Raw genomic sequence first — 15,000 nt, forward strand, 5'->3', positions numbered from 1 at the left:
TGGAACACGAGTCCCTCGTTGTCCTGTAAACACACACCCCAGGATATGACCTTTTGTCCTTCAAATCTAATCTAAACAAGAACATAGGTTTTATTCACAAAAATATTCCCGTTCCTTCTGGGGTTCCCCAAGGCTCAATTCTCAGTCCAGTGCTTTTCTCCATTCTCTATTATTCCTATTTTGTATATAAGGCTCTTTTCTGTACCTCAAAAGAAAGCAACATACCTCTCCCAGCTTGCCGTGCTCCAAGCGCAGCCCAGGGCCCTCCCCATTGGGCAGGGAGTTGCGTCTCTTGGCGGTCGGGGTCCTGCTTGGGGTGGACGGTGGGCAGTAGCTCATGGGTCTCCTCCTCACCACCACCACCTCGCAGCACGCCTGGTCCTCGTTCAGAGCGCTCTTCCCGGCATTAATCACTCTGTGTAGGAGACAGGGGATTGCATGACAAGCTGAGGCTTATTTTCGGGCTTGTCGCCCGCCGAGTCGGGTTGGGCATGATGGTTATAGAGCAGGGGTCACCAACGCGGTGCCCGCGGGCACCAGGTAGCCCGTAAGGACCAGATGAGTAGCCCGCCGGCCTGTTCTAAAAATAGCTCAAATAGCAGCACTTACCAGTGAGCTGTCTCTATTTTTTAAATTGTATTTATTTACTAGCAAGCTGGTCTCGCTTTGCCCGACATTTTTAATTCTAAGAGAGACAAAACTCAAATAGAATTTGAAAATCCAAGAAAATATTTTAAAGACTTGGTCTTCACTTGTTTAAATAAATTCATTAATTTTTTTTACTTTGCTTCTTATAACTTTCAGAAAGACAATTTTAGAGAAAAAATACAACCTTAAAAATGATTTTAGGATTTTTAAACACATATACCTTTTTACCTTTTAAATTCCTTCCTGTTCTATCCTGACAATTTAAATCAATGTTCAAGTAATTTTTTCATTTTTTATTGTAAAGAATAATAAATACATTTTTATTTAATTCTTCATTTTAGCTTCTGTTTTTTCGACGAAGAATATTTGTGAAATATTTCTTCAAACTTATTATGATTAAAATTCCAAAAAAATATTCTGGCAAATCTAGAAAATCTGTAGAATCAAATTTAAATCTTATTTCAAAGTCTTTTGAATTTATTTTAAAATTTTTGTTCTGGAAAATCTAGAAGAAATAATGATTTGTCTTTGTTAGAAATATAGCTTGGTCCAATTTGTTATATATTCTAACAAAGTGTAGATTGGATTTTAACCTATTTAAAACATGTCATCAAAATTCTAAAATTAATCTTAATCAGGAAAAATTACTAATAATGTTCCATAAAATCTTTTTTTAAGTTTTTCTCTTCTTTTTTTCGGTTGAATTTTGAATTTTAAAGAGTCGAAATTGAACATAAAATATGTTTCAAAATTTAATTGTCATTTTTTTCATGTTTTCTCCTCTTTTAAACCGTTCAATTAAGTGTAAATATCATTAATTATTAATAATAACATAGAGTTAAAGGTAAATTGAGCCAATTGGCTATTTCTGGCAATTTATTTAAGTGTGTATCAAACTGGTAGCCCTTCGCATTAATCACTACCCAAGAAGTAGCTCTTGCTTTCAAAAAGGTTGGTGACCCCTGTTATAGAGTTTGGGGATGATGATTCCATAGCTGTGTCTCAATTCAGGGTCTGCATCCTTCGAAGGGCAAATTTGAAGGCCGCTAACGCCACAACTAGAGATGGCCGATAAATGCTTTAAAATGTAATATCGGAAATTATCGGTATCGGTTTCAAAAAGTAAAATGTCTGACTTTTTAAAACGCCGCTGTGTACACGGATGTAGGGAGAAGTACAGAGTGCTAATTAACCTTAAAGGCACTGCCTTTACGTGCCAGCCCAGTCACATAATATATGCAGATTTTACACACACACAAGTGAATGCAACGCATACTCGATCAACAGCCATACAGGTCACACTGAGGGTAGCCGTATAAACAACTTTGCGCCACACTGTGAACCCACACCAAACAAGAATGACAAACACATTTCGGGAGAACATCCGCACCGTAACACAACAGAGCAAATACCCAGAACCCCTTGCAGCACTAACTCTTCCGGGACGCTACAATATACACCCCCGCTACCACCAAACCCCCCCGCCCCCATCTCCCGAATTCGGAGGTCTCAAGGTTGGCAAGTATGCTCTAGTATACTCTGGACTGAAGCTGTGTGTCTTCATTGTTTTAGTAGCTGTTGTTTTGAGGCATGTTTAAAAAACAATAAAAAATAATACACTTTGTGAAAGTCAAAGTGTAGTTTTTCCCATAGTTGTAGTGGGTATCAGGATTATCTCAGGGAGAGCATGTCCCAAATTCCAAGCTGCTGTTTTGAGGCATGTTGAAAAAAATAATGCACTTTGTGACTTCAATAATAAATATGGCAGTGCCATTTTGGTACTTTTTTCCATAACTTGAGTTGAAGTTCTCTTATTTTGGAAAACCTTGTTACATTGTTTAATGCATCCAGCGGGGCATCACAACAAAATTAGGCATAATAATGTGTTAATTCCACAACTATATCGGTATCGGTTGATATCGGAATCGGTAATTACGAGTTGGACAATATCGGAATATCGGATATCGGCAAAAAAAAAGCCATTATCGGACATCTCTAACAATATCTATGACTTTTACCTACAAAATTGGCTAAAATGGTACACATACTAACAGTTAGCATGCTAACAAGCTAGCACCAGGTAACAATAGCCACGATTTTTAGTTTTATACCAACAAAAATGACTAAAATGCAAACATATTAACAGTTAGCATGCTAGCAAGATAGCACCAAATAACACTATCTATGACTTTTAGTTTTATACCTACTAAATTGCTAACATACTAATATACAGCATGCAACAAGATAGCACCAAATAACAAAACCCATGACTTTTACTTTTATACCTATAAAATTGGCAAAAATGCTAACATATTAACAGCTAATACGCTAGCACCGAACAATAACCATGAATTTTAGTTGTATTCATATAATTAGCTAAAATGCTAACATACTAACCGTTACCATGCTAGCAAAATAGCACCAAGTAACAATATCCATGACTTTTATTTTTATACCAACAAGATTGACTAAATTGCTAACATACTAACAGATAGCATGCAGCAATATAGCACCAATTAACAATATCCATGACTTTAAGTTTTATACCTATAAAATCGGCTAAAATGTTAACATACGAACAGGTTGCATGCGAGCGAGAAAGCACTAAGTAACAATATCCATGACTTTTAGTTTTGTCCCAACAAAATTGACTAAATTGCTGACATACTAACAGTTGGCATGCAGCAAGATAGCACCAATTAACAATATGCATGACTTTAAGTTTTATACCTATAAAATTGGCTAAAATGTTAACATATGAATAGGTTGCATGCGAGCAAGAAAGCACCAAGTAACAATATCCATGACTTTTAGTTTTGTCTGAACAAAATTGACTAAATTGCTAACATACTAACAGTTAGCATGCAGCAAAATAGCACCAATTAACAATATCCATGACTTTAAGTTTTATACCTATAAAATCGGCTAAAATGTTAACATACGAACAGGTTGCATGCGAGCAAGATAGCACCAAGTAACAATATCCATGACTTTTAGTTTTGTCCCAACAAAATTGACTAAATTGCTAACATACTAACAGTTAGCATGCAGCAAGATAGCACCAATTAACAATATCCATGACTTTAAGTTTTATACCTATACAATCGGCTAAAATGTTAACATACGAATAGGTTTCATGCGAGCAAGAAAGCACCAAGTAACAATATCCATGACTTTTAGTTTTGTCCCAACAAAATTGACTAAATTGCTAACATACTAACAGTTGGCATGCAGCAAGATAGCACCAAGTAACAATATCATGACTTTAGTTTTGTACCTACAAAATTTGTTAAAATGCTAAGATACTAAAACAATTACCATGCTAGCAAGATAGCATCAAGTAACGATATCTATGACTTTAGTTTTATACCAACGCAATTTACTAAACTGCTAACATATTAACAGTTAGCATGCAGCAAGATAGCACCAATTAACAATATCCATGACTTTTTTTTTTTTTTTACTTAGAAAATTGGCTCTAAAATGCTAATTTACAAACAGTTAGCATGCTAGCAAGAAAGCAACAAATACCAATATCCATGACTTTAGATTTACACAAAAAACTACCGTATTTTTCGGAGTATAAGCACAATAAAGAAGGAAAAAAACATATATAAGTCGCACTGGAGTATAAGTCGCATTTTTTGGGGAAATTTATTTGATAAAACCCAACACCAAGAATAGACATTTGAAAGGCAATTTAAAATAAATAAAGAATAGTGAACAACAGGCTGAATAAGTGTACGTTATATGAGGCATAAATAACCAACTGAGAACGTGCCTGGTATGTTAACGTAACATATTATGGTAAGAGTCATTCAAATAACTATAACATATAGAACATGCTATACGTTTACCAAACAATCTGTCACTCCTAATCGCTAAATCCCATGAAATCTTATACGTCTAGTCTCTTACGTGAATGAGCTAAATAATATTATTAGATATTTTACGGTAATGTGTTAATAATTTCACATATAAGTCGCTCCAGAGTATAAGTCGCACTATGAAAAAAACTGCGACTTATAGTCCGAAAAATACGGGTATCATAAAAGTGAGAGCGGCTCGCCATCAGACGTCTCTGGAGGGCGCGTGTGTGTTGGAAAGAAAATTAGCATGACTATTTTTAGACGCCGACTGTGGGTTGTTTAGTGCTGGGCAGCATCCCTGACTCACAGGATGAGACGGTGGTCTATACGCTCGATTATATAACACCTGTACATACTGCCATGCACATTTGACGCCTCAAAATCCTTACATTTGTTTTTTTTTTTGATTAAGTGAATTAATTTACTTGATTTCTGCTTCCAAAAGGCGCACGCTTACGCAGCTTTTCTTCCCATTAAACCTAATTCCTCCTCAGAGTGCAACAAATGGAACGCAGCATTAACGTTTGGCAACAGTCTGCAAACATCTGCCTGACTCGTGCTGGATCAGCAGACAGCAGCACTTTGACTCCGGGGTCATTTTGGAGCCCTGGTTTGCTTTTTAGCTGCGAGACTTTATCCAGTAAGAGCTACGGCATTCCCCTGTCTGTAAAAATACATTTCCAACAATATTTTGCTCACAATTTGAAATGTGGGCCATGAAAATATCCCTTTGCTGCTAAAATGCATTTTTCTTCCATTTTTAGGCCCTTTTTTTTTGCTCTTGAATTTATCTAAAAATGAAATTAATTATTTACAAGATGTGTTATACATAGAGATGTCTGATAATATCGGACTGCCGATATTATCGGCCAATAAATGCTTTAAAATGTAATATCGGAAATTATCGGTATCAGTTTCAAAAAGTGAAATTTATGACTTTTTAAAACGCCACTGTGTACACGGACGTAGGGAGAAGTACAGAGCGCCAATAAACCTTAAAGGCACTTCCTTTGCGTGCCGGCCCAATCACATAATATCCACGGCTTTTCACACACACAAGTGAATGCAAGGCATACATGGTCAACAGCCATACAGGTCACACTGAGGATGGCCGCATAAACAACTTTAACACTGTTACAAATATGCGCCACACTGTGAACCCACACCAAACAAGAATGACAAACACATTTCGGGAGAACATCCGCACCGTAACACAACATAAACACAACACAACAAATACCCAGAAACCCTTGCAGCACTAACTCTTCCGGGACGCTACAATATACACTCCCCGCTACCCCCCCCCCCCCCCGACCCCGCCCACCTCAACCTCCTCATGCTCTCTCAGAGAGAGCATGTCCCAAATTCCAAGCTGCTGTTTTGAGGCATGTTAAAAAAAATAATGCACTTTGTGACTTCATTAATAAATATGGCAGAGCATGTGACGTTGCACGCGCGACAGTATGTGACGTATGTAAGAAGGTGCGCTTGTTTTAAGTCTCTGTGAGAAGGAGAGACAAGAAAGAGTGTTAAGAGCATGCAGTGTAATGCCCGCAGCTAAAAGCAACTGCATGAGAACGTATACTCGAATATCACGATATAGTCATTTTATATATCGCACAGAGACAAACCCGCGATATATCGAGTATATTCGATATATCGCCCAGCCCTACATGACAATACAAAATTCAACAAATAATTGTGTCCTGTTACACTGCCACCTGCTGGTATGGAGGCTTGCGTGTATCAACATGCTCCTCGAGCACTGCACCGCCTCAAAATGTAAATAGAAATCGTTTATGAATATTTATCTTATATCCTTCATGGAGGGGGGGGCACAAGTTCGGTGGCCACGGATGAAGCGCTGGCTGTCCAAAGTCTCGCCTGTGCATCGGTTGGGGACGTCTCTGCGCTGCTGACCTGTCTCCGCTCGGGATGGTAGTTTCCTGCTGGCCCCACTGTGGACTGGACTCTCACTATTATGTTAGATCCACTATGGACTGGACTCTCACAATATTATGCTAGATCCACTCGACATCCATTGCACTGGTCGCCTAGGGGCAGGGCCGGCCCGTGGCATAGGCCGTATAGGCAAATGCTAAGGGCGCCGTCCATCAGGGGGCGCCACGCCAGTGCCACAAATGTTGGAGGAAAAAAAAAAAAAAAAAAAAAAAAAGTTGGTACTATAATTTCTAAATACATAAAATAATCTGACGTTAATTAAAATGCAAAGTAAAGCCTATTTAATAGAAATATTATTTGTTACAACATTACACCCCCCCTCCTCCGGCACGGTGCGCCCCCTCCCTTCCCGTATCATGACTCTTTTTGGACGTCCCACATCAAAAAATCAACACAAGATGTCAAAACGGCCAAAACTGTCAGGTGCCCAGGGAAGAAAAAAGAGAAAAGAAGAGGAGAAACGAGAAAAAGACAGAGGTAGCAGGTAGGTAACGTTAGCCTACATGAAATTATTTGTCTGTTACAGAATGTGATAGTAACCTGGCTTTTTAGCATTAAGCTAATGTTACATGATTCGGCAATTGCTATAATCAACAAATAGCTAGTTCTGTTTTAACGTCGGGTTAATATTGTGGAGGGGCCTAAATTGTTATGGAAAATAATAATGTAACGTTAGGTAATTACAGTACTCCCTGGTGTACAGTAATTTGTAAGTCATTCTAGTTAATGCAATATTAAAAAGCACAAATAGAGAACTCTGTAGGATCCCCTTTTTTGTAATATAGTTGTTGAAGTCATACTGGTTTGATATCTTGTTTTGTGCAGTGCCTTATTTATATTGTATTTTTAATTTATTTTATGCAACTTGTTGACACGTTTTATTTTGTGTTTATGTATGTAAAAAATATTGTATTTCATATATTCATTTTTTATTTTTTGTATTCATTTATTTATCCATATTTTTTTTTATCTTGTTAACTATTCTGATTGTTAATTTGCTTTCTTTAAGTAAAAAAAAAGGTCAAAGACAAAGCTATTCGGTTTCTTGTGAGTATATACACTTCACTGCCGATGTGGGGGGGGGGGGCATCTAAAATCTTGCCTAGGGCGCCAGATTGGTTAGGGCCGGGCCTGCCTAGGGGGGGGGGGTCCCCACAACTGCGGTCCCCTCCAAGGTTTCTCATTGTCCCATTGGGTTATTGATCTGATTTAATCACAATGTCTACAAGATGGCAGCAAATATGTAGCATTCAGAAACTGCCTAGTGTTTAACATTCATTTGGAAGTACTCCGCAATGCTTTGTTGAACTCATGACGTCTCGCGGCCAAATTGAAGAAGCTGGTGGGTCGCACTTAGTTTGGATACCCCTGATCTATTTTAAACAGTGAACATTTATCCATGAAAATATTGAGCAATATAAAAAAACGTATATAATGATACAGTTTTCATCCGACTAATATGTCATCAAAAAGCGATAAGCGTCATATTCCTTCGCCAAAAAAGACGGTTGCAAAATAGTTGACAAACTGAGCAGAAAACAGGTGAAAATAATATGTTTTAGGAACTCACGTCAATGCTCCACCAATACCGTCTCTCACTGCTCGCCCACACGCTCTTTGGAGCAGACGTTGTAGCAAATGTCCCACAAACTGCGAGAGCCAAAATTCTTGCCCTCTTCCTTTTTAATCTTGTATGCGCAATCATTTCGTTCAGAAAATGTCGACTTTGATTGCACAAAATCCTTGAAACTGCCAAAAAATGTGCCAGGACTGAGACCTACTAGAATTGGAGCCATGTTTACTACCGTAAACACTGCAGAACGTTCGATGTCATGATGGCGTGTCTGCATGTGGGTCAGATTGCATTCACATTGGACATCACCATTTTTTGTACAGTCAATGACTACACAAAATGCCTTAGACCTCTAAAAAGCCTTAGAACCGTGCCTTAAAGGAGTTCTATATTGTATTTTGAGTTAAAAATTTAAACAACATGAATATTCCAATAATTGACTGCATCATAAACAGGGTCATCCCCCTCCCTATATGCAGATCATGCATTGTGCGTAGGGCCCTTCGATCTGTGGAGGGCCTTGTTTTGCGTGAAGAAGCTTAAATTAAATCCCGTATTTTTCGGACTACAATGCTTTCATTTTCTCAAAAATGCACGGTGTGCCTTATAAGCCAAATGCACGGATTAATTCTGGTTGTGCTTACTGATCTCGACGCAGTTTTATTTGGTATGTGGTGTAATGATATGTGTGACCAGTCTGTCACACTTAAGAGATACGTAGGGACTGCAAGTTGACGCCATACTTGCCAACCTTGAGACCTCCAAATTCGGGAGATGGGGGGGGGGGCGGGGTGGGGCGGGGTTTGGTGGTAGCGGGTGGTGTATATTGTAGCGTCCCGGAAGAGTTAGTGCTGCAAGGGTTTCTGGGTATTTGTTCTGTTGTGTTTACCGTATTTCCTTGAATAGCCGCAGGGGCGCTAATTAATTTAAAACCTCCTGTCACTCCGGCGTTTACCGGAAGCCTGCGGGATGGCTGTGCATGCGCTAATTATTTTAAAACCTCTTCTCACTCCGGCGTTTACCAAAAGGAATGCGGTAAATTTAGGCGTGCGCTTTGAGTGTGATGTAAGCATACCATCATGAAAAGCACATTTAATAAAAAAAAAGCGTTATTATGGTCTTACCTGTACTTATAAATGGAGTCCATTTGCAGCTCCTTCTGACCAAAAGCATCGATAACTTGTTTATAGAAGTCTTCCTTATTTTCTTTCTTCCGTTTTAAAAGTCTCTCTGTCTCGATGGAGATATTCCTTTAATTATTACCTCCTGCTTCGATTGAAAGTCCAGTTTAGAAAACTGTTTTATTTTAGATACCGGTATGTAATCCTCCATGTTAAAAGTTCAGGCGAGAGGAAAAAAAAGACGATCTGTTGCTGCGTGTTGTCACTTCTTCTGCAGTACCGGAAGTCGCAAGAAGGATCACCAGCGCCCTCTACCACCAGGAGGCGGGAGTCATTTAATGACTCATACCGTATTTGACACACGCAGATACGGTATATTAATAAAACATAGCTGCTTACTGTTCTTTTTAGCATACCGTACCGGTATTCAATAGCTTGGACCTTAAATCCTAGTGAATAACTCTTTATCTTTTTTCCTTTGTGCGATTGTAAACTACTGAAATCAGCTTCCTCCATTTTGAAAATGAGGACAGGTAAATCGTCACTCGTGACGTAACGAATTTGACCCGGCGGAAGTTCTAGACATACGCTAAATATTTTGCGAAACGAGTTTGACCCGGCGAAAATTATAGACATGCGATAATAAAATTAATATTTTGCGAAAAGAATTTGATCCGGCGTTAATAATGAACCGGCGATAAGGCCAAGCATGCGTTAATTATTTTGAGAAACGAGTTTGACCCGGCTGTAATTCTAGACGTGCGAATACTATATTCCCTGCGCCAATTCAAGGAAATACGGTATGTTGTGTTACGGTGCGGATGTTCTCCCGAAATGTGTTTGTCATTCTTGTTTGGTGTGGGTTCACAGTGTGGCGCATATTTGTAACAGTGTTAAAGTTGTTTATACGGCCACCCTCAGTGTGACCTGTATGGCTGTTGACCAAGTGACGGGGCCGGCACGCTGTTTGTGTGGAGGTAAAGCGGACGCGACGACAGGTTGGAGAGGACGCTAAAGGCAGTGCCTTTCAGGCACGCCCCCAATATTGTTGTCTGGGTGGAAATCGGGAGAAATTCGGGAGAATGGTTGCCCCGGGAGATTTTCGGGAGGGGCACTGAAATCCGGGAGTCTCCCGGGAAAATCGGGAGGGTTGGCAAGTATGGTTGACGCCTGTTCAGAAAATGACGCTAGCAAGCAAGTCCGAAACTTCGATGTTTCATTGAGATTATAGAATATTACACACAGAGCTCAAAAATCTGTCAAAATGTTTTGGTACGACTAACGAAGCTGCTCTGCTTGATGGATTGTCGCATCACTCAGACCTGCTGTGCTTCAACACACAGGTAGTTTTTATAGTGTGTGTATAAGGACCCCAAAATGGCACCTATTAGGAGACATTATCTGCTTTGTTTTGCAACAACATGCAAAACCAACTATTCTTACCTATTGGTACCTGCTGTTGTGTATTTGTGATTTAAGTCCTGAAAATTTGCACGCGCCCGCCATTGTACTCTGCGCCATAGTCAATAAGCTCCTTCTTTTTCTCTATCCTCTTGTTGTGGGGCATTCATCCTCCGCTGTTGCCATTTCTAATATGAAGTAGCGTACAGTTCTAACTTACATCTGTCAGTAGACTCACTATGGAAGGGCTAAAACCTACCGGTACAAAAATGATGACGGGGAGAAGACACTGTCGCACGTAAATAAGACCGCCTACAAAAAGGTGCAGAAAGCGGCTCAAAGATGATCTGTAAAACATAAACTATGGAACATTTTGACCAAAGAACCACTATTACATGTTATGTAGACCACAAGGAAGTGTTTTAAATGTAGAAAAAAAATGTGCCCTATCATCCTGAGCACCCAATGGTCCAAAACATACGGTACAAATGTCAATTAATGAATGACAGGTTGCTCCGTATGAGATTTGACCTCTTTCTGCTCTGTCGCTGATACGTTTTTTTAGGCTGCACCAGCAGAAGTACAGGGTGCCAATTCAGGAAAATATGTGCAATTATTTTTCTATCTTGTCAAATGTGATTCTTGATTCAAACCGATTCTTGCAATGTACCATCTGGTATAATAATTATAATGAAACTTTTTCAAAACAGGTTACAAGTTAAAAAAAAGATCCTTCTGGTTGCATGGAGATGGCCTTAAAACACCTTTTTTTAAAATTCAGTCAAAAAAAAAATCGATTTTTGAAAATTTAGGGGTGCTATAGCTCGGTTGGTAGAGTGGCCGTGCCAGCAACTTGAGGGTTCCAGGTTCGATCCCTGCTTCCGCCATCCTAGTCTATGCCGTTGTGTCCTTGGGCAAGACACTTTACCCACCTGCTCCCAGTGCCACTCACACTGGTTTAAATGTAACTTAGGTATTGGGTTTCAGTATGTAAAAGCGCTTTGAGTCACTAGAGAAAAACGCTATATAAATATAATTCACTTCACATTTAGAATTGGAATGAATCAGAATCGTGATTCGGCCGTGAAATTTTTATGCACTTCTGTTATTTTGGAAGAAATCATCGAACAATGGATTTGTATTAGTACAAAACTAAAGTAACGACTAACTAAATTAACAAAAAAACAAAAAGTGTTCCACATAACAAAAGTTCTGCTCGGGGCACCAATTGAGCCATGTCCATAACAACAAGGAGAACACTGTTAGCTTGCTTGAATAGTTGCATTTAAATGCAGAGCGCCGCCGGTTATTAATAAATGATCCACCAATAAGTACATGAACTTGCCTTGTCAATGAGAACAGCCTTGCAGGCATCAATAATTCATGTAAAATAGTTTCCAAGTAAATAAAACAAAGTGAAAGTGAATATTGTGTATGTTTTGCATGCACAACAGTCACCAATTCCGTGCCAGGTGCACGCAAAATGACGAACCCAGAGGTGAAAGGTCACACAAGCGCTATAGCTCCATGTAGGTCACAACAGGTGCGGTTTATGCGCGGGTCTGCGCATGCGCTCCATCGAGAGTCATTGTTGTTATGATGATGTCATGACGAGACCTCCGCAGACCCCCTTTGTGTGCACCGATGGTTACTTACTCAGCATATCCGGTGGCCCACGGTAATCTCCTGGTCTCCTTCAGGATGAGGATGGGCCGGGCCATGTGATCCGCGGAGCACTCGATCTCATCCGGGGATAGTCCCAAGAACTCCGGCCTCATATACGGGAATTTCAGCGGCAGGTCCGAGCCGGGGTTGCCGCCTCCGGCGGAGCTGCCCCCGGCCATGATCCCACCCATGAAGCCGGCCACGGCGGACTTGACCCGGGTTAGCATGTTATTGGTGGCGCGTCGCGGAGGGGTATCCGGCGGCCGGTGCGCGGCGCCGCGGCTCCCTTTCCCCGGATTGCCCCCCAGCTCGGCCGCGCTGCTTCGACGACAGGTTCGATGGAGAACCAGACGATGGAGGAAAAAGGGAGGGGGGGGAAAGGAGGGGGAGCGACTCGTCCGGTCAATGCGTCATCGATGGCGGACGTTTACAGGGCACCCTTCGCCGGGGAAGGGTGGAGGAAAGCGGCTAGGATGGCTTAGGCAAAGCCGTGCACGCCTTCATGGAACGAGCAGGAGACAACATCCCCAGCGTCGGGAACGCGGAATTAACGGGTCACGTGACGCGGCCGTGATACATCCTGTAAAAAAAAAAAAAAAAAAAAAAAAAAAAAATATATATATATATATATATATATATATATATATATATATATATATATATATATATATATATATATATATATATATATATATATATATATATATATATATATATTGGCCCACAGCCTTTTCCAAACATACAAGAAAACAACTAAAAACTACCGAAAAAGTGTATATTAACAAAATTTAAAATATTAACTAAAAATAATATATGTTACGAAAACTAATCATATTAACATTAGCACGCTATTTACAACACAACAATAAAAAAAATGAGCTGCTTTTTTTCTTAGCATATACGGTAGTCCCTCATTTGTTGCTGTTAATTGGTTCCGGACATGACCACGAAGTAGGAATCATTATATTATAAATCAAAAATTCTCATTGCTAGAACATAAAATACTAAATATATTTTCCAACTTTATGAGAACCTTCTCGACATTAAATAACACGCTTTTGTCACATTTACCCTCTTTAAATGCTTCCTGAAGTTGAGCCAATCAGTGGCCACGATACTGAACAGCACGCTCTGATTGGTTTGGTCTCTTCTCGTGGCCAATACTATTGTAGCATTGATATTTTAGTTTATTTAGCCATTTGTAAGCTTAAATGTTTAATTTAGGACAAAAAAAAAAATGGTATATGTTTTTTTTGTTTTTTGTTTTGAGCTTGTTAACAGTATTAAAAATAGTGTTATCCTTTGATATTTTTTCCAGTATGCCATTAGTGGGAAAGTCTTGTCATCCCTTCTTTACATGTCGTTATAGAATAACTATTTATTTGACATTTGAACACTTATACACAATATATAGCAATGTATCCAAAGTGCAGGCTTTTATTTTTTAAATTAAAAGAAAAAACACAAAAAATGGATACTAACCACTAGTAATTACACAAAACGTTGTCATTTTTTAGGGAAAATAAATTAAAATAAATAAATAATTAAATTAAAAAATAATAATAATAAAAAAATCATCGTATGATTAAATAAACACTGCTTCTTCCTACCTCTTCTGCAGATTTAACGTGATGTTCTTCCTTTTGCATGCTTTCATTGCATTTATCCTGCAGCTGCACAAATGCACCCAACCAATAAAATCCATAACATTTAGTTTGTATTTTTTTGCATATTCATTTACTCACTGTCACTAAAAAAGAACAAAAACAATATTCAGTATAAAAATAAAATACAAACAATTCTAGAAAAAAAGATAGAGAGAGAAAATCTCCTGAGGATTGAGGAAACCCCTCATAAAACAGGCCTGTGGAGATGAAATAGTCTTGTGATTGTTTCCCACACATACATATTACGCTCTACCACGGTATCGAGCACTATTTTTTGGATAATCTAATTAAGACATATATATATATATATATATATATATATATATATATATATATATATATATATATATATATATATATATATATATATATATATATATATATACATATATATATATATATATATATATATATATATATATATATATATATATATATATATATATATATATATATATATATATATATATATATATATACACTACCGTTCAAAAGTTTGGGGTCACCCAAACAATTTTGTGGAATAGCCTTCATTTCTAAGAACTAGAATAGACTGTCGAGTTTTAGATGAAAGTTCTCTTTTTCTGGCCATTTTGAGCGTTTAATTGACCCCACAAATGTGATGCTCCAGAAACTCAATCTGCTCAAAGGAAGGTCAGTTTTGTAGCTTCTGTAATGAGCTAAACTGTTTTCAGATGTGTGAACATGATTGCACAAGGGTTTTCTAATCATCAATTAGCCTTCTGAGCCAATGAGCAAACACATTGTACCATTAGAACACTGGAGTGATAGTTGCTGGAAATGGGCCTCTATACACCTATGTAGATATTGCACCAAAAACCAGACATTTGCAGCTAGAATAGTCATTTAGCACATTAGCAATGTATAGAGTGTATTTCTTTAAAGTTAAGACTAGTTTAAAGTTATCTTCATTGAAAAGTACAGTGCTTTTCCTTCAAAAATAAGGACATTTCAATGTGACCCCAAACTTTTGAACGGTAGTGTATGTATATATATATATATATATATATATATGTATATATATATATATATATATATATATATATATATATATATATATATATATATATATA

The 15,000-nt window shown here is 38.4% G+C and overlaps 1 protein-coding gene across 1 annotated transcript in view; it reads right to left on the minus strand.

Moving 5' to 3' along the window:
* Positions 1-12,789, minus strand: part of LOC133662586 (protein phosphatase 1H-like) — a 26,162-nt gene extending 13,373 nt beyond the window's left edge. Inside the window, exons 1-3 of the mRNA XM_062066701.1 lie at positions 12,231-12,789; positions 226-415; positions 7-23 (exon numbers count right to left, since the gene is read on the minus strand). Of these exons, the coding sequence (XP_061922685.1) occupies positions 7-23; positions 226-415; positions 12,231-12,466 (443 nt within the window). The 5' untranslated portion in view covers positions 12,467-12,789. The remainder of the gene's footprint in view (positions 1-6; positions 24-225; positions 416-12,230) is intronic.
* Positions 12,790-15,000: the final 2,211 nt, after the last annotated feature.

This window comes from Entelurus aequoreus, linkage group LG12 (assembly GCF_033978785.1).
Source record: "Entelurus aequoreus isolate RoL-2023_Sb linkage group LG12, RoL_Eaeq_v1.1, whole genome shotgun sequence".
NCBI lineage: Eukaryota > Metazoa > Chordata > Actinopteri > Syngnathiformes > Syngnathidae > Entelurus > Entelurus aequoreus.